The sequence below is a fragment of the Myotis myotis genome, unplaced genomic scaffold, assembly GCF_014108235.1.
Source record: "Myotis myotis isolate mMyoMyo1 unplaced genomic scaffold, mMyoMyo1.p scaffold_m19_p_13, whole genome shotgun sequence".
NCBI classification, from domain to species: Eukaryota; Metazoa; Chordata; class Mammalia; order Chiroptera; family Vespertilionidae; genus Myotis; species Myotis myotis.
In genome coordinates, this window is record NW_023416317.1 from 56159234 (window position 1) to 56185133 (window position 25900).

At 46.3% G+C, this 25900-nt stretch overlaps 1 protein-coding gene across 10 annotated transcripts in view; it reads right to left on the reverse strand.

Moving 5' to 3' along the window:
• Window positions 1-25042, reverse strand: part of DOCK3 (dedicator of cytokinesis 3) — a 182516-nt gene extending 157474 nt beyond the window's left edge. For 6 of the 10 annotated variants that reach the window (XM_036333427.1, XM_036333432.1, XM_036333429.1 and 3 more), the window contains exon 1: window positions 23777-25042. In XM_036333427.1, the coding sequence (XP_036189320.1) occupies window positions 23777-23888 (112 nt within the window). In that variant the 5' untranslated portion in view covers window positions 23889-25042. Of the gene's footprint in view, window positions 1-19960; window positions 20326-23776 lie in introns of those variants that run through there. The other 4 variants (XM_036333428.1, XM_036333426.1, XM_036333424.1 and 1 more) reach the window with 2 other exon arrangements.
• Window positions 25043-25900: the final 858 nt, after the last annotated feature.

The following is a 25900-nucleotide window of genomic DNA, read 5'->3' on the forward strand; positions in this document are numbered from 1 at the left end:
GAAAGGAAGAAGTAAAACTCTATTTGCAAATGTCACAATATCATACATAGAAAACTCTAAACACTCATAAAAAAAAAATTAAAACTAATCAGTAGCCCTAGCTGCTGTGGCTCAGTGGTTAGAGCATTGGCCTGTGCACCAGAGGGTTGTAGGTTTGACTCCTGCCCCCATTCGAGGTGCATATGGGAGGCAATCAATCAATGTGTCTCTCTCACATCTCTCTCTCTCTTTCTCTCACCCTTTCCCCCTTCCCTTCCACTCTCTCTAAAAATCAATAGAAAAAATATCCTCACTCCTTGGGTGAGGATTTAAAAAAAAACACAAAACTAATCATCAAATTTAGTAAAGTCATAAGATACAAAATCAACATACAAAAAACAGTTGCATTTTTATACACTTAACTAGAGGCCCAGTGCACGAAAATCATGCACTGGGCGGGGGGGGGGGGGGTCCCTCAGCCTGTGCCCTCTCACAATCCTGGAGCCCTGTGATCAACCGCCCCACAGAGGGAGGCCCTGCTCACCCGGCTGGGGCTCCGTGATGGATCACCCCCGCAGACGGAGGCCCAGGCTACCCACCGCAGCACCGCCGGCCGGGTAGCCTGGGCCTCCCTCTTTGGGGCGATCATGGAGCCCACTGACTGATCGCCCCACCACCAGTGGCCTGGGCCTCTCTCTGCAGGGCGATGATGGGGTGATGGCCGGGCCCCCAACCAATCGCATCACACCCATCTTGGCTGGCCTGGCACCAGTGGGTGTCATAGCGTGGTTGTCTGGATGGTCATTGGCTGTTCAGTCAATTTGCATATTACACTTTTATTATTATACACTAGAGGCCCAGTGCACGGATTCGTGCACCTGTGGGGTCCCTCAGCCTGGCCTGTGCCCTCTCACAATCCGGGATCCCTCAGGGGATGTCGGACTGCCAGTTTTGGCCTGATCTGGCCTGCAGGAATTGGGCCAAAACTGGCAGTCCGACATCCCCCAAGAAATGTAGTAGTGCGTGAAGCAGCAGGCGGCCGGGGAGGAGCCCGAGCCCAGGCTGGGCGCCACACTGCTCCCACTCATCCTGGCCCGGCTGCACCTGAGCTCGCTGAGTGGCACTCCAGCTGTGGGAGCACACTGACCACCAGGGGGCAGCTCCTGTGTTGAGTGTCTGCTCCCTGGTGGTCAGTGTGTGTCATAGCGACCAGCCAGTCATCTGGTTGCTTAGGCTTTTATATATATAGATAATATCCTGGCCAAAGACAGTAAATTCTTTGGGAGAGATGCAGACAGAAGAGTTGAAGGAGCTTTCTTTCCAAGAATTTGAAACCCAGGAGCGCAAGCAGTGCTCAGAGCAATTTTATCACTGTTTTAGGGCACAGATGTCAAAAATCCCAGTTATGAGGGCACTTTTGAGAATTTTTAGTAATAAAGAAAATCATAAGAGTAGAAGGGAAAAGAGTATTAACCCATAGCACTAAAGTTTCATTTCATAACTTGTTTCTGTCATTTAACTAATTGAAATATCAAGTTTAAAAGAAAATGCAGCCCAAGGTAATAATTTCATTTACTTTATGAACTAATAAAATGTAGCTATCATTTCCTCAATCAATAATCTATTTCCAACTTAAAATCTCCAAATACCAAAGAGGAAAATACTCTCTCATATGTAACAAAGTTAATAAGGTCATTTATAAAGCAATAATGCCGACTACAACATAATATTTTCTTAGTGAAATTATAAATTCTGATCTCATGTGAGGAAAGATAAATGTATTTATTTTACTGAAGAGGCAAATAGAAGATAGTTGAGTGATTTGTTCACAATCATTATAGGTTTTCCATGTTAGGAACAGTATTGCCTAGCTCCTCTGGAAATAAGTTCCATTACCCTTTTATCTGGTTTCTCTAAGTCGAAAAGCACTCTTCGGGGCTCCTCAATTTACCTTTCTAAAATACCTTTGTCCCTTGATCAAAATGCTTCAATGACTCCCCACTGCCTACAGAATAAAGGTATATTCCGTACTCTGACATTCAAGGCCCTTCACACTCTCAGCCAAACCTATCTTCCCAATTTTCTCCCAATGTCACAGGATTGGGCTATTAACAGTTCCCCCAAAACACCTTGCACAAGTCTCAAATCCGCACTTCACTGCTTCCTACTGCCTGGATCTCCTCTCATGCTTCCTTTTCACTAACCAAAACCCTGACTCATCAAGCCTCAGTACTTTCATCCTTAGGAATCTCTCCTGGTGCCCCCAGGTTCTGGCCTCTTATGGCACATTCTACTTCTATTGTACGTTTGACATTTACTATAGCTTTGTGTGCATAGTGTGTATGTGCATCAGGTAGTCTTATCTCCTTACTATTCTGTGTGCCCAGCATGCCTAATCCCCACCCCAGCTGATTTCAACGGGGCTGTCAGACACCCTCAACCACAGGTGGCCGTGTGAAATGAATAGACTGAGCCATACTATTCATTCCCTTACGTCCTCCCAACAGGAAGTAGCTCTTTCCTATTCTATCATGAGCTGTAAAGATGTAACCCCAGAACTTAAAAGAGGGGTTCCAAACTGCAAATAAGAGTCTAACGCATAGATATGCCAAAATGTAAGGTGAAGACATACAGGTCCTTATGCCTTAAGGCCCTGATCCTAGTCTAACCTGAGGCCAGACCCACTCATGCCTTTCTGGTTACATGAACCAATAAATTCTCCCTTCTTCTTCAGTTTAAGATGGATTTCTATTAGTTATAATTAAAAGAGGTCTTCGGATAAACACAAGAACAGGAATGTGTTTGTTTCCTCCATTGGATGCTCCACATGGCAAGCATCTGATGAATATTTCTAAACCGATATGTATCTTCCAGTGGCTCTATCCAAGATTCAACGATAGGAGAAAAAGCCCTGGACAGGGACTCAGATCTGAATTCAAAACCCAAATAGTCAAACTGTGTGACCTTGAGCAAGGCAATGTCTCTGACCTTGGTAATCCCATGTGAAAAACCAGAAGGTTCAGTTCTATCTTTATGGTACCTTCTAGGCCTAAAATTCCATGAATATATAATTCTTAGCTAAAAACTGTTGTCAACTGGCACTGTTTCAACTACTATCATCATAAAATAAAACTTCCCAAATCTAATTTTCACAATCCTCTAAATTAAGGGTCTTGAAAGTAGGTAGTACCTTCCTTCTTCCTTCATTGTTCCCCAGAACCTTAACCATACCAGATTTTCAATAAATATCTACTGAATCAATAAAAGAATTCAATGAGGTAGCTTAACTTTCCAGTTAGACTTATTTTAACTTCATGTTACTACCTATGTTTTAAATTACCTTTAAAAAAAGCAAAAAACAAAACAAAAACGCACACAAAAAAACCTTCTTCCTCTTCCACTCTTGCCAAGAAAATTTAACTTTCCTATCCATCTATGGTCAATATAACAACTATAGTTGATACCATCTTGTCAATCTTCATGCCATGTAATCTCAGTACCATATTTATACTCTGCCTCTTTCTTAATCATAAAAACATTTTCAATTCTATATTTTTCAGGGCTGAATTGTTCTTCAACAATTTCTATAAATTTATATCTTCATACTGAATCTGTTTGAAATGCTTTCACCAATTTCCAACCATTACAACTGTATGAATTCCTTTCACCCAACACTGGGATTTAATTATAGTCTCTATGAAATGAACAATTAGAGAATATCCAACTAGAACATCTCTCAGTGAAAGTGAGAATCACTCCAATGTGTTGACTCAAGATCAGAGTGACTTAAAATAACTTATCCTGATGTTCAACTTCTAACTTATTTTCATTTGATCAGGGGATGCTGGGAAGAATCACAAAATAAATATCTCTGGGTGGTGAGATCCGGCTAAGTGAAATTTTTTCTTTTTGTTCATCTCTACTTGCTATTTTTCCAACAATAACAACATGTTAACTTGTGTAATTTTCAATTATTATTTAAAATTATATAAAGTTTAGTATCTTGACCTTGAGTATTAACTAATATGGTAAGAAAGAATGAATCAGGATTGAGGAAGAACACAGAACTTCCAGCAAAATGGGGCATGAACACTGCGTAAAAGGAAGAGATGAAATGCCAGATTCACATGATAAATACGTTTATAAACACAAATACACACAGCAGCGCACGAACAAGTGAAATGGAAACGAATCTTGCTTTGAAAGAAAAAAATGAATCTGAAAAATCTACAGCTAGCATCATACTCAATGGTGAAATGCTGAAAGCTTCTCTCTAAATATCAGGAACAAGACAAGGATGCCTGCTTTCACTATTCAACACAGCGATGGAAGTCCTGCCAGAGCCTCAGGCAAGGCGAAGAAACCAAAGGCATCCAAATTAGAAAGGCGGAAGGAAGATTATCTCTTCACAGAAGACATGATCTTACATGTAAAAAACTTTAAAGAAGCCATATTCTTCCTCCCCCATCCCCAAGAAAAACCATTAGAGCTAACTGAGGAATTCAGCACTTACTGGATGTAAAATTAACATGCAAAAACCAACTGTAGTTCTATACACTAACAATGAATATGAAAAGTTAAGAAAACCATTCCATTAACAGCATCATAAAAATAAAACACTTAGGTATAAATTTAACCAAAAAGATGACAGCCTTGTTCACTGAAAATTACAAGACACTGTTGAAAGAAACTGAAATCATCATCAGAAACCTCATTTAAAGTAGGGAGGCCAGAATGGGGCGCTCTCATGCCCTGTGTCAATTAAGAAGCACAAGGGAAACTCTTTAATAGCCCTTTCCAACTTCTTTTCACCCTATAAAATAACTTCCTCTTTTTTGTTTTAGCGGACTTGTACATGACCCACATGATTGCACATGTTCTGGGTTGCAATTCCTTGTTGTTCCTGAGTAAACTCATCATGCTGGGGAAATATCTGGCTTTTGTTTAAGGTCAACATACTTAGTGGCCAGTACAGGATCCAGAGAAGAGCCCTAATTGCTCCCAGGCTGGTGAGCGAACAGGTGAGGCACCCACCGAGTCCGCTGAGCTCCTGTTTCCTCTCCGACCCTGGAGTGTGAGAGTATGTTTCCTCCTGGATCTGAGCTTCCACTCTGTATTCTGAAACGCTCTGGGCTCCCTCTGTCATCTGTTTAAGGCTGCGCCCCTTCTGTGGAAGTCCGCCTTTATCTGAGCGCCTGTTTTGGCACTCTGCTTTGGGATCAGGCTGTTTCTTGAGATGCTAGCCTTCATCCCGAGCCGCTTGGAAGCTGGACTGTTTCTACGGAAACGAAGCCGGCCTGCAGCCTGGCTCTAGCTTAGCCTGCCGCACCGACACTGCTTCACCGCCAACCCGACTTGTTTCGGAGCAGGCTGTTCTGCTGGAACTGTGCTACTCAGCCTTGACCTGACTCCTTCAGGATCTTGGTATTTCTCTGAAATTGGCCGTTTCGGCCTTTGTCCTGGCTTCTTCTGGAACAAAGTGGGACACTGGCATTTGGCCTGCAGACTAGTTGGGCCTTTGCGCTAGAGAAAAGCCTCTGAAAAACAGGATCCCACTTCCCTAAATAGTTCAGGGCACCCAGTCGCTCCTCGTGTAATTTCTAACTAAATGGGCTGCTATGACTAAAGTAATTTAGGATACCCATGGCCATTATGAACTGGTGAAACCCCCAACCTTCTTTTCTTAAAACCAAACTGGTCAACCACAGCTCTGAAATGGGTGGAACACATATTTCAATTGGTATTTCAAGGCTTCCAAACTTTACTATGAGTCTAAAATCGCCTCTTTACAAAATAAAGTGTTTAGATTAACTGAGGCAAATAAGCACTTTAAGAAAAAAAAAAAAGGCTTCCAAAGCTGCCCCTCCCCCTCTCCCCCCTCTCCTCCTCCTCCTCCTCCCCCTCCTCCTCCTCCTCCCCCTCCCCCTCCTCCTCGGAACCTTTCCGCACTCCCTCCTCATCTGAGCTCTTCAGGACCTGTCCCTCTAAAGTTAAGCCTCTGAGGATCCTAATAAACCCCAAGTTTATTACATTCCCTGGACTAAGGCCAAATTGCATCCATAGTTATACAGCTTCCTAAAGTACCTGAAAATCCTCCTAGATTTGGTGAGGAATGTAATAGTTATTCAAACTTATCAGCCTGGTTGCTCTGACTTATATCAGCTAGTTCATATGCTTGACAGTGAAGGTCAGGCTCGGCACTCAATGAAACTTGCTCGATGGGAACATCCTGAAAGGAATTTAGAAAAACAAAACCTTAACTTTTGGCAAAATGCTGGAACACTCACTGGAGACCTCCACCAAGCAGGTACAGTAGACTTTCCTAAGCTGTTGATTGGAAATGCAGGCCTGCTCCAAAAAACCTGACGAAACTGTTCCTGATTATAATAACCGTCCTCCGACTATTTTCAAAGACAATTCCAATCTTCCTTCAGATGCCGACTCCACCCGAGCAGCCTTTAACTCTATTTGCTTATTAACAGGCTGACCCAAGGTTTCTTTTTTTTAGTTAAAATGACGAGGATAGAATGGGAGACCATGTCCACTCTAGATTTAGTTAATTTAGCAAATGAGCTTGCTCCCAACCTTGATGAATCACCTAGAGCAGTGATGGCGAACCTTTTGAGCTCGGCGTGTCAGCATTTTGAAAAACCCTAACTTAACTCTGGTGCCGTGTCACATATAGAAATTTTCTGATATTTGCAACCACAGTAAAACAAAAATTTATATTTTTGATATTTATTTTATATATTTAAATGCCATTTAACAACGAAAAATCAACCAAAAAAATGAGTTGACACGCGTGTTATAGGTTCGCCATCACTGACCTAGAAGAATGCTAACGTTCTTAATTCTCAGCCCTGGCAAATGAAGGCCCCTATGCAAAACAAAAACCTCCTATCTTCTGCCATTATTGCAGAGTCAGGACATTGGAAAAAAGATTGTCATAATTTAAACACTTCAGACACCTTCAGTCTTTGAACCAACGCTTCCAATGTCCTCCTAACTCCCAATGATGGGGCCGCAAGAAGCTACAGGGGTTTTTCCCAACCTTCCCTCTTCATCCACTTGGAGAAACCACACTCTGATGGGAAGTGAGTCTCTCCGTGTCCTTGCTGACACTGGAGCCCCACCGCGGGGCGCTAGAACAGTTGCTAGCGGGATCACTGAGAGAGAAGCTGCAGGCTCCTGTCTCTGAACCTATTCCTCTGAGGAATAGCCACCCTTTTCTTTGTTCCTCTGCTCCTCCTCATTTATTAGGCTGAGTCTTCTTAGAAAAGCATCATGCTGGAATTTCTTTCTCCCAAAAAGGGGAAATAATTCTATAATTTGACAGTAACCATCAAAATGGCCAATCAAGTGAACTAAATGACTCTTCAACATCTTTTTTTGCTCCATTTCTGACGGCACTATAGCTGAATCTGGGAACACTGATCACTTGTCCCTATTGGATCAGCTGCCATCCTCTTTATGGGAAAAATCTTCACCTAATATTGGCAGAATCCACAGTATACCTCCTATCAAGATTCAAATACATCTCTCAAAAATCCGGGCCCAGCCAGCGTGGCTCAGTGGTTGAGCGTAGACGTATAAACCAGGAAATCACTTTTTGATTCCCAGTCAGGGCACATGTCCTGGTTGCAGGCTCAATCCCCAGTAGGGTGCGTGCAAGAGGCAGCCAATCAATGATTCTCTCTCTTTCCTCTCCCTTCCTCTCTGAAATCAATAAAAAAATTATATATAGATACACACACACACACACACATATATACACACACACACATTATATAATTTTGATATGACAAAGAAAATTCACAGTGCTTCCTTTAAATGAAAAGGTACGTATAGGAAAAAACATAGCACACTGCCTGTGGTCTTAGGCATCCATTGGTTGTCTTGGAGCATATCCCTCATGGATAAGAGGGAGACTACTGTAAATGAGACTTCATCAAAATGTAAAAATTTTATGTATCAAAGAACACTAAAACAGCGTGCAATGGGAGAAAACATTGGAAAACCATGTAACATAAGAAATTATGTTAATATATAAGAACTACAATTTAATGACACAAAATATTAAAAATGGGCAAAGTATTTGAATAGACACTTCTCCACAGAAGATATACAAATGGCAAATAAGTACATGAAAAGATGCTCAACATCACTAATTATTAGGAAAATGCAAATCAAAACCACAATGAGAACACTTCACATCCATTTGGATGGATATTAAAGCACTTAAAAAAAACACAGAAACTAAGTATTGGCAAGGATATTGAAAAATTGAAATTATTTTGCATGACTGGTGGGAATGTAAAATGGTGCAGGCATTTCATTGCAAAAAAAATAGATAAAACTAAAATGGTACAGGCACTGTGGAAACCAAAAAAAACTAAGCATAGAATTACCATGTGATAATTCTATTTCTAGGTATATACCCAAAGGATTTGAAAACAGGAGTCTAATTCTAGATATTACTCAAGAGAATGGAAAATACGGACACAGACACTTACAGACCAATGTTCATAGTAGCTTTATTCACGAGTCAAAAGGTGGAAACACCTAAGTGAACATCAAAGGATGAATGGATAAACAAATGTGACAGATACACTACAATGATATTCACTCATAAAAAGAAATTTAAATTCTAATATGTACTACAACATGAATAAACCTTCAAAACATTGTGCTGAGTAACATAAACCAGAAACAAAAGGACACATATGGTATGCTCCCACTTATATGAAGTATATGGAATAGTCAAATTTATAGAGACAGAAAGCAGAATAGAGGTTACCAGGGGCTGGAGGGAGAGATAGAGTGGGATGATAAAAATGTTCTGGAAATAAATAGTAGTTTTGGTTCTATAACAATTTGAATGTACTTAATTAATGCCAGTGAATTGTACACTTATATATGGGTAAAATGTACATTTTATAATAAAAATAATTTTTAACTATTGAGGTGAAGAATTAACCAATTAAAACAGATTACATGTACAACACAGAAATCTGCTACGGCTTCTGAGAAAGCAAATGGATAAAAACAGTAAGTGCTTTGCGGAACAACACAGTTCTATACACTGTCTCATTAGAGCTTAAATATTTCAGTATGTCCAAATGCATCAAAAGGTTTTCTTTTCAAAAGATTCCCTCCCTACATCCTTAGTGCTAAATGCACCCCTAAGTGCTTCCTCCCTTTCCCACACCAGAAAGTACACAAACCCCCTCCTTCCTGGCTTTCCTCATGACAAGATGGTGCAGCACCAGATGTCATGTCTCCAGGCCCCCACCCAGAAAGGACGCTGCCCTCTGCACACAACTCTCCTCAGACTGTCACTCCCAGACACCGCCTCTGTCCCAGAACAGGCATCGCCACAGAGCAGAGCCTCGACCATGAGTCAGGAAGTTCTTTCAACAGCGGAGCCTGTCCCAAAGACTCTGCATCTCACTTCAGAGGAGAGAAGGAGCCACACAGCTGATGATCCCGCTTCCCCTGGACAAGTTCAGTTGAGGTCTAGCTTGTAAATGTGTGGCTGGCCAATGGGGAAAAGAAAAGGGTGATATTTGCAGGAGCTACAGAGAAAGAAATGGACAGAGGCAGGGAGAATACACCCACAGTGCGTCAGTCCCCCAACTCCCTGAGCATCACAGTCAAATTAGAACAGGAACAAACAAGAGATCCACCAACTGGAATGAGTGATTTTCCAAGGGATTTCCCTGCGGACGCAAACAAATAGCCCTGTATTAGCGTCCTCATCACTTGTTAGGTTTAACAGTATCAAGTCATCAGAAGGTTCAATTAACCAATGCTGCCCAAGAAGTTGAACTGGTAGAAGGGGACACTGTATCTCTGAATACTTGGGGATTTATTCCGCTCAAGCATGTATTGGTTTGAATTTTTTGAAAACGCAAACCTGTGGAGGACTACTCTCCTATGTTGACAGCGTGAGAAAAACAAGTACCCTCCCTGTCCTGGCAATAATTAACTGCAGACAACCAACTGCTCCAAAGTAGGAGGTTAAATTATATTGCATCCATTCTGTGAACAGCAGTCATTAAAACAATGAACATTCAAGACATAAAAAAGTGTTCACCGTATAATAGATTTAAATAAAAGATTATAAGACAGCATAGTTCTAAATTTATTTTAAATGCCTACTTAAATATATGTACAAAAAGAGACTGTAAATATATACTAATATGTTGAGAAGGGTAGTTTTCTGGGTAACAGAAATAAGATACACCTTACTTCCTTTCTGTGTATTTTTCTATATTTACCAACATTTCTATAATGAATTTGTATCTTATGTAATCAGAGGGAAAATGTTATACAGAAAAGGGAATTCACAACACAGGGAAGTATAGAATATATTATATTTTAGAGAAAAGTCCAACAAAAAAATAAGAATCTTCTCTCTGTGCTTCTAAAGGTTTAACCTTGAGCTCTCTGGAAAAGTCACTCAACCAAAACACAGCTTCCCCAAAGATGTCAAATGAAAGAGGAACTGCCGGGTAAGTTCAAATTGCATCCCTATTATCTGCTGCAAGATTTCTGAATCATTATTGTGATAACTGTGGCATTCCAGGTGAAATGGATTCATATTGGACTCCTAAGCCTCCCACCCAAAATCAGTCATCTGAACTCAGCAATAAACCTTCCTAACAAGCTCAAGAAAGAGAAAAACCAAAGGGGGGGGGGGGGCAGTCTACTCATTACGTCACAAATTGTTAACAACCAAACATTACATTTACAGCCTGCCTTTTAGAATACTATCAGGATTAACAAAGCCAAATGAAACTCTTCACGAGGTTGGACTCCTCGTTAAGCATCTGTTGATCACTCACTATGACAGGTCCTAGGGTGACAACCATGAAGACCAAGTTCCTCATCCTGGAGCCGCTCAGTCCCCTGAGGCAGGGATGCAATTAAGCCTGATCTGAAGGGCAAGGCCACACCGGAAGCTGGTCCAACTGCTGTAGGTGCAAGCAGCAGAGCTTATCATACAGGGCAGAGCTGGGGAGGCATCAAAGACATGGCATTTGAGCTTTTCAATGGGCATTCTCCAGGCACAGAAAGGCAGTCACTGCATTCCTGTCATAACCACCTGAGCAAAGCAACAAAGGGAGGAACGTTCTAGGCCTGTCTGGAAAGGGGCGAGCTGTCCAGCCTATCTACAGCGTAGGGAATGTGGAGAAAATGTCAGAAACAAAACTCAAGAAACGTTTGGTGCCGCCCTTCCTCCTATACAGGCAAATGAAAATGGACTTAACATCCTTTAGATGTTTGCTCCCCACACTTAAAAGTGAGGCCACACAGACCTCTTAGAAGCATCTTTCCTCCTTGGCTATGGATCATGGTCTGTCAAAGCCCACCCTAACCCCAAACACTATCAGGTTCACCAAGGTGGCCCAGTTGCCACTGTTAGGAAATGTTCAATAGTTATCCAGATAATTTGCATTCAAAGCAAAATCTACTTGTTTATAAACTGGACACTTTCCTCTAGATAATAAATAAAACAACTTCTGATTCTGTTCAATATTTTTATCAGCCACTTGAAAAAGACAGGTTTGTCAATTATGTAGATAAAGGTTCAAAGAAAAGACAGTGCTATGCAGGATCACAAACGCAAGCTCAGAAAGACTGGAGAGGTTATACTGATGAGCCAAACGCATCTAGCCCCTTCCCCAATTTAGGACCAACAGGGCAAGCCAAATATACTCACCTCAATAAAATGTAATGGAAATAAATGTAATATCTCTTTTAAATGAAACAAATTATTTATGCTTATTATATTTATGCTTAATAGCAGTTGTATAAATTCAGGATAGAGGAGATCTAGCTTAACTTCAGTTCATATGAAATAAAACCTAGAGTTTAGTTGCTATGAATTCAATATAAGTAATTAGTGTGAAATAGCAATCTCAAAAGTCACCAAAAATCAGGCTTTGTGCCACATTCACAAAAAATGTCCAATTCAATGCTACAAATATGTGTATAAAACCTTCTACATCCCTGGTATAGAGCTATGTCTGTCAATAATACAAATATAAGTATAACAAAATTCATAGTTCTAAGAGTTATAGCCTAAAGCAGTGGTTTTTTAACCATAAAATCAATTGAGTTGCCACCAATATTTTTTAATGAAATAGAAATGAATGGAAAAATATTAGAGTACACTGTACAAAGTATACAGTAAGTACATCATAAAACTTTTAACTTTCTCATATATGTGGATGCATGTCTATATATACATACACACATAAGAGATCATTTTAAATGTATTTCTTATTGTAGATCAGTCAAAAGTTGGAAAGACATTAGTCTAATGAAACAGGATTCAACATATCACTGTTAGGTACAAAGTATCATAGAATATCCTATATAATAAAAGGCTAATATGCAAATTGTCTCCTCGACCAGTAGTTCGACCAGGGGGCGGGGCTGGCTGGCCAATCTCACACATCCCCTCCCCCCCCCCTTCCCGGCCCAGCCCAGTCACCCAGATCGGGCCAGGCCGGCCAGACCCCACCCATGTACAAATTCGTGCACCGGGTCTCTAGCAGAAGTATAAAATCTCTTTGGTTGGAGAAAGAGAGAGGTATGGTCAAGGGTCTAGAAAAAGATTTACAAAAATAACGTTATATGAAGGGAGCCTTTACAGATAGAAAACAATCTGAGAGATGAAGACAGGGAAAAGCACCCCATGTAGAAGGAATAATATGAATAAAGATATAATGCAACGAACAACAAGAGGTTTTTAAGAGATGGCAAATGTCCTGGCACACGGCAGCATTGGTATAATTAAGTCAAGACAGAGGGAAAGTTCAGTTTGGCTGAAGTGAAAAGTACAAGTAGGTCAGCAGATGAGGCTGAAGAGGCAAATCTGAGCTGTAACATGCAAGTGCTGTGTGTAGTAAACACTTGAGAATGTTAGCTATGTCAACTAGCCTTACTTAGCTCTGGAGCCTTAAACCTTAACCTGAAGATCCCCAATTCTAAAATTTTATGAATTACTAAAGGACGATTTAAGCAAATAATTTATATGTGGGAACAGAACACAAACTTTTAAGGAATGACAGGGTGTCTATTCTATTCAGTCAAGAAGAATGTTCTAATCACAGCTATCTAACCATAAAATTGACTGTCCCAAAAAGTGGGGGGCACTGTGACTAGATGTATTTGAATAAAGGCCACATGCACATATGTTTGAAGGATGATACTAAGTCTACAATATAAAGCTCTGCATTTATCATACACTAATTCCTCCATCAATTTTGGTTCTCACTCATCCATCTGTAAGATCTCATGAATGAATCTGAAGAAAGAAATAGATGTAAGCAGGAGGCTGGCATTATATTCCACTGTAGATAAGAAAGCAGAAAGCTCCTGAATGACATTTCCCAACATAGTAATTATCTTTACTAGTGATATAGCAAAACAAATGCAAGTACCTGGGCCACAGCTGAAATAATTTCGTAACGTATTTTATGAAATTTTCAAGTTCCCAGAGCCTTTATGTGAAAAAAAAAATCTTGCTTTTCCACACAAAATATGTCAAGAGGGGTTATGCAAGTCTTAAGAGTATAATCATAAACATGTTTTTTTATTACAGTAAAAGCATAACATTGGAATTAAAGCCCTAATATAGCATATCCAATAATGCTTACACATTGGGAGTAATTTCAGATCAAATGAAATGTCTTTATAATCAAGAATAAAGACACAAGAATTCAAAAAATATTCAAAATACAAACTATTAAAAATTAAAATTCAGCACCAATGTAAAAATATGGTATGAGTATAAAGTACTTTCAACCTCAATGACCATTTTTTTTTGAGACCATCATACTTCAGAATGTGTCTAAAAATGCTAGATAGAAAATGGTCTCATGTATACAATTTAACGTTTCTAAAGCACATTCTCTTAAAAGAATGCATGATAAAATGAACTGTAACATTTGAATAGTCTATAGAATATTGCTGCATACTGCCTTTTCTATTAAAAATGTTGATCATTTCCAGTTGATCATTTCCTGTTTGCTTTATGGGATGACAGATCAAAACAAAGACCTCTTGGTTTGGGAAGGCACTCAATAAATGTTTGCTAAATTCAACTTCTTTCCTCCCGACAAACAATGTCTTTAAAAGAGGCTATAGCACCCAACATATTCCTCAGGGCTGTTTAAAAAAATTCACCTTCTGACATGTCATGCCCTGAATCTGTACTCACTATCAATGTAAATCACTCCATTCAAGAACAGAATACTAAATACTATACAGACTTAAAAAAAAATGTTTAATATAGAAATAAAATTCCTTAAATATAACTATCCAACTTATTGAAAAGTCTGTAGAAAATACTTTATCTTTCACACATACACAATACTAAAAATCTCCTTTCAAAGGCAACCCCATGCAGTAAGAGAAACTGGCTCCGAATCCCAAAGTCCGAAGTTCAAATCTCAACTCAGGACTTGCTTGCTTAAGTATCTTAGATCACAGCCACTTAACTTCTCTCTGCTAAAGTTTCTCTGTCATCTGTTTAAAAAAGAGGGGCGAGTGATAGTACGGTGTGAGGCTCCAGGAGAATGATGCTGTGGAAGTTCCCTGTAAACACTGAATCATAACACATCAAGCACAGCCTCACTTTTCAGAACATTAAGTCCTGGGTATGACATGCCCCTTCTGTGGGTGCCTTTCCCTGGAGAGGTCTGGGGCCCTGCAGAGGCCTCAGAGGGTGGGGTGCCCCGCGGAGCAAGTAACTAAAGAGCCCGCTACACGGTTCACCAAGCTGTAGCCCGTTTACCAACAGATTTAGTGACTTTTGTAACCACTGGTTCTTTCAGTTCCCACAGAAACTTTATTAGGTTGAATTCGTTGTAAAGACTCAAAGCTTTTAAAATAAATAAATAAAACAAAACCGCATTGGGGGGTGGGGGGTTCCCCTATCTGCAGAAAAGAAAGCAAAGGGAAATCAGGTAAAAGGAAATATGCATTACTTTTTAAATTCGAAAACATAAACGTGACATCACAAAACTAAAATATAAGGTATTCTGGTTGGTAATGAGAACAAATTTTCAAGGTCTACTAAGTGGGGATTAGGAAAGAATAAGCAACAAATGCCCTGAATTATTTAAAAATTGGCCTCATGAAGCAGAAAAAGATGACCTTCTGAAGCAGTTTCCACTGCTAAGATGCCAATCTAATGTGTATGTATTCAACCTGTACTGCTATTTTACTTGAGGAGTTTAAGGACAAACGCTGTTTTCTCTGTCATTGGTGTTTGCTGCTGCGGTTAGAGGATAGGAAAAGTATTTTTTGGTCTTTGGTTTCCGTATTTGGTAGTATGGATGCAATCAATATAGGAAAAGACAGACGTTTCACAAAAATAGCTGGATTTTTCTCACCTCATGCACTTTAGAGCAAGCAGCTTCTCGGAAAGGTAACATAAAAAGGAAGGATGCACGGCTTCCCAAGCCCCCGAGGCCACGGGAAGGAGAGCAGACCCTTCTAGCAGGAAAGAGACATGAGGACTCAGACTGTAGAACAAAGGGCTCAGTACAGAACAGCCTCTGTAATGCTAGAAAAGAACAGCATGAGAGTCAAAAATATCACCAAATATCGCCCGGTGGCAAGAAGAAACGTAAGGGTATTGAATAGTCAATTGTTGAAGGACAAAAAAGGACAAACAGCCCTGAGAGGCGGTTTCTTTCCTGTCTGAGGAAGGTGACAGCAGCACTGCACTAGGCACCTACATGGTGTGACCTGAGTGAGAATCCTGGGCACACTGACTACCTGACTTTTTTGATCCTCAAAAAAGGGCAGGTTCCTCCCCTCCCTCTAAAGCAGTGGTTCTCAACCTTGGCTGCACATTAGAATCACCTGGGAATCTTTTTAAAATCCTGATTTCTGGGCCTCATCCTCCAGAAATTCTGTTTCTTTGTTATGGGGTGGGGCCACAACATTCGTAACAAAGAAACAGAATTCCCGGAGGATGAGGCCCAGAAATCAGGATTTTAAAAAGATTCCCTGGTGATTCTAATGTGCAGCCAAGGTTGAGAACCACTGCTCTAAAGTCAACCAGAAAATTTAACTGCAAGGGAAGCTCAGATATCACCTTGTCCAAAGTTAATATATCAACTAATTTTAAAATGTTATAAGCTGTACATAATCTGTAAATTATTAAAAGGCAGTAAAATATTACTACAGGATCTCAAAAATCTTACCAATGTCAAATCTTACCAGTGCAAGGGGAAACTCCTTTGCACGGCTGCAACAAGGGCTCCTTCCTCACCAACACCTGAGCAATGCCTCCAATCGGTGGGAAGTACATAGAAAAAGTTTCCCCCCTTGCTGTCAGGATAATGGGTAGCAAGCAGAGACAGAAATCTGTGCTCCAAGTTGGTGATAAAAATCAAAGCTGAGCCCTAGCCAGTTTGGCTCAGTGGATAGAGCATCCGCCTGTGGAATGAAGGGTCCCGAGTTCGATTCCGATCATGGGCACATGTGGAGAGCGGCTACAGCGTTTGGACAGGTTCAAGCCTGGGACTAATGAGAGGACACGATCCTCTCCTAGCAAAGCCACGTGCACATCCCAGCACAATTATAGCCAAAGGCTATGGTTGTGAGCTTGACGTTATGGTCCGAACCTGTGGCCCCACGTGGCTGAGTGATGTGGGCTGCGGGAGGTGCAGCAAGTAAACAAAGCTTGATCAGGTGCATGTAATTGAGTGGATTCCAAACCCAGGAGAACATTGTAAAACCACGCCCTTACTTTGCCTCCTGGAATCTGGCTATAAAATGAAGAACTCAGCTTGCAGGCCGTGGCGCTGTCTCTCTAATCCAGCAGTGGGCAAACTACGGCCCGCGGGCCGGATCCGGCCCGCTTGAAATGAATAAAACTATTGAAAAAAAAGACCGTACCCTTTTATGTAATGATGTTTACTTTGAATTTATATTAGTTCACACAAACACTCCATCCATGCTTTTGTTCCGGCCCTCCGGTCCAGTTTAAGAACCCATTGTGGCCCTCGAGTCAAAAAGTTTGCCCACCCCTGCCTAATCAGAGGGCAGCATCCCACCCAGCCCCAGCTTTATTCTCTTGTCTGTCTTCTTTAATCCTTCACCGCCCCCCACGCCCCTCAGGTTCACCCACGGCCGTGCTGGCGCAGCACAGGCACGCACTTCCATTGCAGGCTCAATTCCTGGCCCTGGTTGGGGCAAGTTCGGGAGACAACCAATCCATGTGTCTCTCTCACATCGATGTTTCTGTCTCTCCCTCTCCTTTCCACTCTCTCTGAAAATCAATGGAAAAATATCCTCGGGTGAAGGTTAATAATAACAACAACAAAAAATCAAAGCTAAAACTCAAAACATTTTCTCATAGAAAAAATAGATTTTCAAGTTAGTAATTAAAGAAATAATGCAGCTAACATACCACTTTTACTTGACTATTTTTCTTATTTTATGTGCAATACTTAAGCTACATTATAAACTGACCTGGATTTTATGAACAGGCCTAGGAATATAGCCCTAGCATTCGCATTAGGGGTGGGGTGGGGAGGGGGGAATGTATCCTGAGTTTTGGACAATTTATACAAGAACTTTCAGGCCATAACTGAGGAAGGGACAAAAGAAGAAAGCAATGAGAGAAGAGAGTTGCCTTGTATGGCAGAAAAGGCAGCTAAATTATACTAAACCACAGCTGCTCACGTCTTCAGAATAACTCCCTCTCAGTTAACAAGCATTTAAGTCCTTCCCTATGCCCATGCTGTGCCCTCCACAGGAAATAACCGTCTTTCTAAAGCTAAGCCCACAGTCTTGAGAAATCAGGAATGTCATTCGTCTTCCTGAGTAAATCACATACTAAATCCTAGCGCCCAGAGATTCGCAGATGCCTATCTTGATTACCTGGCACTGCCTCCTCCTCAGAACTCACACCTGAGGAAAGAGCTGCCTAGTGTTGTTATTACTCTAGTCTAGGTGCTAAGGGGAAAATAAGAAATTAACGTTTATTAAGCACTTGGTAGGCTCTCATTTGATTTTCACCACCCTGGAGGTAAATACTATCCCCAAGTTACACATTAAGAAAATGATGGCCTAGTCGGGTGTAGCTCAGGGGTTGAGCATCCACCCAGGCACCAAGAGGTCTCCGGGTTGATTCCTGTTCAGGGCACAGGCCCAGGTTGAGGGCTCAATCCCCAGCAGGGGACGTGCAGGAGGCAGCCAATCAATGATTCTCATCATTGATGTTTCTCTCTCTCTCCCTCCCTTCCTCTCTGAAATCAATAAAAATATATTTTTTAAAAAGAAAATGACATTCAATAACTTGGCCACAACACCAGTAAAGAAGCCAAGACTCACAACCCCGCCAACTCCACGACTCTAGGATTCCTCCCCAAAAGGAAAGAAATGGGGTACCACTGGACAGTCGTCAATTATTCATTATTCCAGATAAGCAGTTCCGAGTGCAAGTTACAGAGAAGACAGGCCACCAACGCTTCAAGTCACAGAATCCACTTCGTCTTTAGGGGAAACTCGAAGAGGAAGGGTAAAGAGGTGAATCCCTGCCTGGCCTCACGTCCCCCACCGGCTCAGCAGACCCCAGGACTAGGGCTCCTGTTCTCACCCCCACCCGGCGTCTGTCCTCGGGCCAACGGAGCTGAGCTCATTAGGAACTTCAGGACGTTACCTTTCCAAACCCGCTCTGCTACCCGCACCGAGCTCACTGCAAGTCCTTCCATTTAAATAAATGCAGTTTGCACATAACTTGCCTGATGGCATTCCTAAACGTCTGCTGCCACTGCCAGTTTAAGAAGTGATTTTGTACCGAACTGTGAACGAAATCTTGATTTAGCTGCGGTAAGAAACGGGAAACAACAATCTATGTTTAGGCAGATCACCCATCTACAATCTTCCATTACAACTTTGGGGAGGGAGGAAAAGACAACACTGCACCCTCGGCATTTTAAACCTGTTTCCAACCGGCGGCGACGACAGGTGACTGACTGACAAGAACGCAATGTGAGCCCTAACGTTATAAAAGCAAAAGCGACAGTCAAGCCCTTATCAGCGGTTCACAACCTGTGGGTCGCGACGACCCTTTCACGGGGGTCGCCTAAGACCATCCTGCATATCAGAGATTTACATGACGATTCATCACAGTTGCAATATGACAGTTATGAAGTAGCAACGAAAATAATTTTATGGTTGGGTCACAACATGAGGAACTGTACTTAAAGGGCCAGAAGGTTGAGAACCGCTGCCTTAGCTCATCCAGTTCCCTTCTCAAAGGTGTCACCTGCTGGGAGAAGCGGCCAACGCCTGGAATGTAACGCTGGTAACGGGTTAGAGTGGGGATCCAGGAGGAATGCAGGCTGAACAAAGCCGGGCCAGTGCCCGCGCCCTGAGCGCCCGCCGAGCGTCTCCAAAACCGCCTCCCACGACGGTAGTTACTTGTCACACCGACGGCCACACAGGTGAAAACGGACCGAGCCCCGGAAGGCAAAGGCCCGCAGAGCCCCAGCCGGGAGAGTGATGTCAGTGCCTTGCACCCTTCGTTGTGTAACGTTCCGGGCCACACACTGGGCTGCTCACCGCGGTGCGGAACCTCCTTCAAACTGAGGTTCGGTTCGGGGGCGGAGAAAACCGACTTCCAGGATCCGGCTTCCCGGGGAAAGCTGCCGGTGCCCCGCACCCGAGACCTGGGCGCCCGCGGGCCCTGCCCGCCCCCCGCGCGCCGCCGCCGCCGCACCTGCCGAGGCCGCGCCGCCAGCGCCCTCTGCCGCCCTCCCCGCGCCCGGGGCCCATCCCACCCCCGCGCCTCGCGCCCAGCGCCCGCGCCGCCCCCGCGCTCAGGCCGCGCAGCCTGCGGGCAGAGCCGGGGGCGCGCGGGCGCGAGCCGAGGCGGGGCCGGCGGGACCGCGAGCACGGGCGCGCCCCCCGCCCCCGGCGCCGGGCCGGGCCGAGCCTCACCTACCTACGCCGTATTTCTCCTCCTCCGTGGGGGTCCACATGGCCGGGCCGGGCGCGGCCCCGCGGGCGCGGCGGCCGGGCGACAGCGCGGCGGGGACGGCCGCGGGCCCGGCGGTGGCGCACCGCGAGCCGAGGCGGGGGCGGTCAGGCGGCGCGGGGCAGCGGGTGGCGCATCGCTCACAGGCCGCCCGGGGGGCTGCCGCCGCCGCCACGTCCGCGCCGCGAGGCTCCACGGGCGACCGAGGGGTCCCCGGCGGGGTGGGCGAGGGCTCGCCGCCTGCCCGCCGCCTCCGCTCCCGCGCCGCCGCTCGGCCCCGCACCGCCGCGCTGCCCGGCTCCGGCTCCGGCTCCGGCGCCGCCGCGGGTCTGGTCGGCTCGCCTCGGCGGGCTCGGCTCCCGCGCATGCGCCGCTCCCGCGCGGGGGCTCGCGCTGCCTGAGCTCGCGCCGCCCGAGCCGCGCGAGAGCCCCCCGCAGCCAGGGAGCCCGCGAGAGCGCTCGGCCGCCGGCGCAGGTCGGGGCGGGCTCGCGGGGGACCCAGGGCCCGGCTGCCGCGGGCGCGGGAGGGGGCGGGCCGGGCAGGTGGGAGGCCCGGGGGCCCCAGGGCTGCGCGTCCACTGCCTCCTGCCCGGCCGGTCGAGGTCGCCGCGGGCCCCCTGGCCGGAGAGCGGGGAGCCGGGAGGATGAGGAGGATGCCGTTTTCCAGACCCATCCAGGGGCCCCACGGCGTTGCCCCAGCAGCACCCCCAGAAAGGCCCCGTGGGCGGGGTGGCGTGGCCGCGGGAGAACAGGGGGGACGTGCTCGCGCCCCCGCCTCTCGGGTCTCCTGGAGGCCCGAGGCCTTGGAGGCCTGTGTTTTGCCGCGTTGGCCACGCGGTAAATTTGGGGGACAACAACCACAGTAGGAAGTGCTTCCTCCTGGGATCAGGGGTTCCTGCCCTGGGCTCCTCCTCTGCAGCTCCTAGGTCTCTGCCTTCCTGGGTCGGTTCCCAGAACTTTCCTCTTTTCTGTCCTCCCTAAGAACCTGTTCGTTCTTGTGCCGATGAAGATCATCTTCGGACACTAGGTCCACCCCTCATCACAGACCCGGCTAGTCTGACAACTGCAAGGCTTTTCCTTTCCAACGATGCCTGACCAATGGTGTTCCCAGCCCGCATACCAGCAGATCCATCCACCCACCCATCCATCCACCCACCCACCCATCCATCGACCCACTCACCCACCCACCCACCCACCCATCCATCCATCCACCCACCCACCCATCCACCCATCCCCAGCACTACCAAGTGCAAACCCTGGTGTCGTCCCTCCCTATCACTCTTAGACACCCCACTCTTCACAGCCCAGCTGGGTGCCTCACCTCTAGGAAACCTTCCCTGATGGACCAGCAGCCTGACTGAGTCCTTCCTGTCCTGGGATCCCGGCTGCATGCATTTGTGTTTTCTTTCTCCCAAAAGGCAAGCGCCAGGGGAAAGCCACCCTTCTGGTCCCTCAGCACCCAGACTGGCACCTGACATACATACTTGCTGAATAGGAAGCAAGGCGAGTACAAGAATATCTTGGTCATCGACAAATCTTATTGAGTCTTCCTTCCCAGTGTCATTTGGGATTGGTTTCCTCCTCCCAGGCCTGACTGTGCTCAGCTGGATTCCAGTGGTCCCCCATAATCCCCATTAGTCATGGGGTGATACATTCCAAGACCCCCAGTAGGTGCCGGAAACTGTGGGTAGCATGAAACCCTATGTTTTTTCCTATATGTACATGCCTTCTCACCTAAAGGAAGGACTGGGCAGCTTCCCTTTGGCATGCCCACATTGCCAGCATCACTACTTTTGCACCTTGCGGCCATTGTTAAGTAAAATAAACGTTCCTGGAACAACACAAGCACTGCGTGCAATACAGTGACAGTCTATCTGATAACCGAGACAGCCACTAAGTCACTAACGGTGGAGAGTGTCCCCGGCACGAACACACTGGACAAAGGGGTGATTCACGTCCCCGGTGGAATTTCATCGCACTCCTCAGAACGGCATGCAATGTAAAATTTATGAATTGTGTTTTTCTGGAATTTTCCACTCAATATTTTCATACTGCAAGGTGAAGATAGGCAACTGGAACTGTGGGAAATGAAACCGTGGATAAGGGGGGACTACTGTATTGCCACCAGCTCCAAGTTCCTATAAGACTCCTCCTCCCACCAATGAAGGCTGCCCACTCCTGCCCCCCGAAAATGCTCTGTGGACGATTGAGTTTCTCAATAGCTAGGCGCTTTGTTGGCCCGGGAACATAAGAAAAGAGATGCCCTTACTTAGGTCGCTAACTGTTCCAGGGTGACAGCCCCCTGCCCCATGGCTACCATGGAATGTTACCAGGGGATGAAGCCACAGTCCCACGGATCTTTCTCCGGGGAGCTATCCCGCACGCGGGCCAGGTTACACAGACCTTCTGGACAACCTTAAAGCTCTTATTTCATCCTCTGGTTTCGCCCCATCAGCGGATATACGTGGTGACGTCTCAGCGCCAAAGATGGCTTTTCCCAGTTTCCCCTCTCGTTCCCGGTCTGCACCCATCTCAGACGGCAGGTTCCCCAGACGCAGACAGCCCCGGTCCGGGACTGCGCACCTCAACCAGGGGGCATCCAGTCAGACCCAGGCCCCCACGGTCTTGCTGTTTGTGCTAAATTTAGGCTGTTTTCTTGAGCTGAAGCAAAAGGGCAGAGCACGTGTCTGGAGAATCCACCTGCAGCGGGACGGTGCACCTGCTCTCCTGTGCCCTCAGCATCTGCCCTGAGCCCTTCCTCGGGCTCTCGGTCGGCTCTCACCCGCACATGCACACCCCTCCCGGCAGGAGAGCTGACCTCCAGCTTGCCTCTGAACATCAGGACCCTGGCGCCCTGCCCCCCTCCCACCCACCCACGCCTCTTTCTGTTCTCACCATCACCCACCCAGGTTCGCCGTCCGCCCCTCGTCAGGATCCCCAGGAACCCACTGCACCGCTGTTGCTCCCTGTACCCCATTTTTACTCTGTTCTGCTCCACAGGCTCCTATGGTCCAGGGACCATCTGCCCTGTGGGTACCCTCATGCCCCATCCCCTCTCTCATGCGCCTCTTCGTCTGTCTTCGAAGGAGAATCATCCACTGCAGATCCTTTTGTTTCAATGCAATTCCTTTGGCTCTCAGTCCTCCAAGTTCTGCTTTCTGACCCTGTCACCTCCCAGAAACTACTCCCCCAAGAGCCCCCAGGGCCATCCCAACGCCAGACACAAACTGGAGTTTGCTAGTCCCTGGCTCTGGCTGGGCCTTTGCGTGCAGTACCCCTCAGCCCATGTGCTCTCCTGTCTTGACACATAGATCCTCCTCACCCCCCAAGGCCAGCTTCCCCTGCTGCCCTTTCGGGAAGGGTGCTGCTCTCCATGAGGCCTCTCCTGCAGCCCTTCCTCCCCCACCTCCTCCGAGAGATCAGTGTGTCCACCTTGCACATTGACAAGCATCTACTTCCTTCCTCAGTGGCAACGATTGCTCTTCATGTGGTTTTACCCCACACAGACTGACATGGTGCCCGCCACCTAACAGGCACCCAGCTCCAGTACGCTCAGGGGTGAGTGATCTGCCTGTACATTTCCTGAGAACACAATGAAACAGGTTGTGGCTTCAGCCAATCACAAATCTCCGAATTCAGAAACTGGAGTTAATTAGGGTAAATTCCCTGGATATGGGCACCTTGGCTTTAATGAAAAATCCATCGAGACACCGTACTGAGTAGCCATGTAAAAGAGGAGCAAATTGAGCTTAAGAAACAAGAAAGTTTGCGGTTTGACTTAACATGTCGCGATGACTTTGGGGTTGAACTCATTGCCTCTGATGATAAACTGCAACTTGCTGAGTGGGACGGGAATCCAGTTTTCAGCAGGAAACTCTTGAGGACTGGCGGTCATTCATAATCGCCCGAAATCCAGCAGATCTGTACGTGATGCAGACAGCAGCATCTATTTCTGTGAAGTGGAACTTCCGTTAGTCAACAATGTTCTTAACACATCAGGCTCCATAATGATGCCCCGCGCCCCGTCACCTTCGGCGAATGAGCCTGGCCCTCTGCAAAGCTGGCCGGCTCCCCCGCTCCGCTCCCCTTGCCCGCTGCCGCCTGGAGAATCCGCGGCCTTCCAGGAGCCAGCCAGTCTGATGACTCAGCTCATAAAACACCGTGTGGCCACAGAGCTGTTGTTTACTCAGAAGCATCCCGGAGGCTCCTGCTACTGAAGCCGGCGAGCGGTCGGCAAGCCACGCGGTGCAGGATGCTCATTCTCCCAGGAGTTCCTGGTCTCGGTGCCAGAGCCACACTCCTCTCCCTCCCGCAGCAGCTCGTCTCCTCGGACGCTCTGTCCGAGCAGGATCGCGGGAAACTTCAGAGCCACTCAGTGGGGATGGAGGCCGGGCAGGTGGGGTGCAGGTGAAGGCGGTGGCGGTCCGCCTTCTCTGGAGCAGGAGCTGCCTGCAGCGAGAGCGGGTGCCCCCTGCAGCCCAGGGGCAGGTGGAGAGGCGGCTCCGAACGGTGGTACCCACCTCCGCTCCTCCCCGCTGGGTCCCTGGGAGGGGGGCCGCTCTGGTTCATAAAGCATCCGCAGGGCTAGTTTTCTGCACGACAGAGAGACACCCAAGCTGGTCTCACTTCCCCGCCACCCCATGTTCCCCCAAAGCAACACCTTCCAGGAACAAAGGCCGAACAGAGCCGGTGAACCCAGAGATGGCCCACAGCGTTAGGGTCCTTTCGGGTGAAGAGACCTGAGAGCCCGAGAGGATATTATTAGCATTTTGCTTTAAATGTTGTTGCATCTGAATCTGCGCAGTGGGGAGGGCACGGGGAAGAGTGTGAAAAAGAGCCAGATTAAGCAGAGCAATATTTCTTTATTTTCCCTAAAATGACAAGCTTTGGCCATCTGTTCCTATTGCATCAACCCATTCAAAATACTAAAATGCAAACTCCTCGCCGTGAGCCAGGGCCTTTCAGATGAGAAATGACCAAACCTCTCCCGATTTCAGCCTCTGGAGACAGGCGTGCCACTTGCAGCTGGGCCAGCGCTCTCGAGCCCGCCCCCGAGAGAAACACCGGGAAGTGGCAGGCTCCTCGCCCCTACCCTCCCCCCCTCCCACGCAGGACACGGGGTCACCTGGAGACACTGCTGTGCGGGTTCTCCTGGCACCCTCGGCCCGCACACCGGAACTGCCACCCAGCAGGTCCCAGTAAACTTTGCTTGAAGGAATACATGCGTGAATGAGTAATGCCCGCCCCCCCCCCCCCCCCCCCAGAAATGCAGACCTTTGTTCCAATACAGTTTTTGTTGGTTTGTTGTTTGTTTCTGTCCAGGAAAATGGGAGAAGAACAAAAAACCAAGATCCTCCTGGCAGGAAGGGCAAGTCGACAGAAACTTGGCATCCCTTCGTGCTCCTTCCCCTTTGAGGGAAATGACTGTGCCCTTGAATTTCTACGCTAAGTCACCAAGGAGGACTCGAAATTAAAGACCTTGGAGAGTAATTAGCAACAAAACGTTCTGATGTCAAGAAGTGCATTTTATGGGGCCATATTTATAATATTAATTGGGCCTCTGCGTAGTCAAATGGTGAAATTATTGCTCCCATACAAATGGGCCCAGAAGAGAGAAACAGCCCAAAATAGCACAGATATTGCAAAGCAGGACAGAGGTGATTTCTCTTCGCGCGAGAAGCGACCAATTGCAGTGCCTTCCCCAGTCCACTTGCATGAAGTGCAAAAGGGAGCCTGTGGGGCGCAGCCGCACCCACCCCATCTCTGAATTGCTCCGGGGCTGGAGCTGGAAAGGGAGCAGAGCCCGCTCCCACCACCCCGCATGCTTTTCACCCGGAGGTGTGAGGAGTTTTGACCAGTCACTCACCACGTGTTTATTGAGCACCTATTATGTGCCAGGGCAGGAAA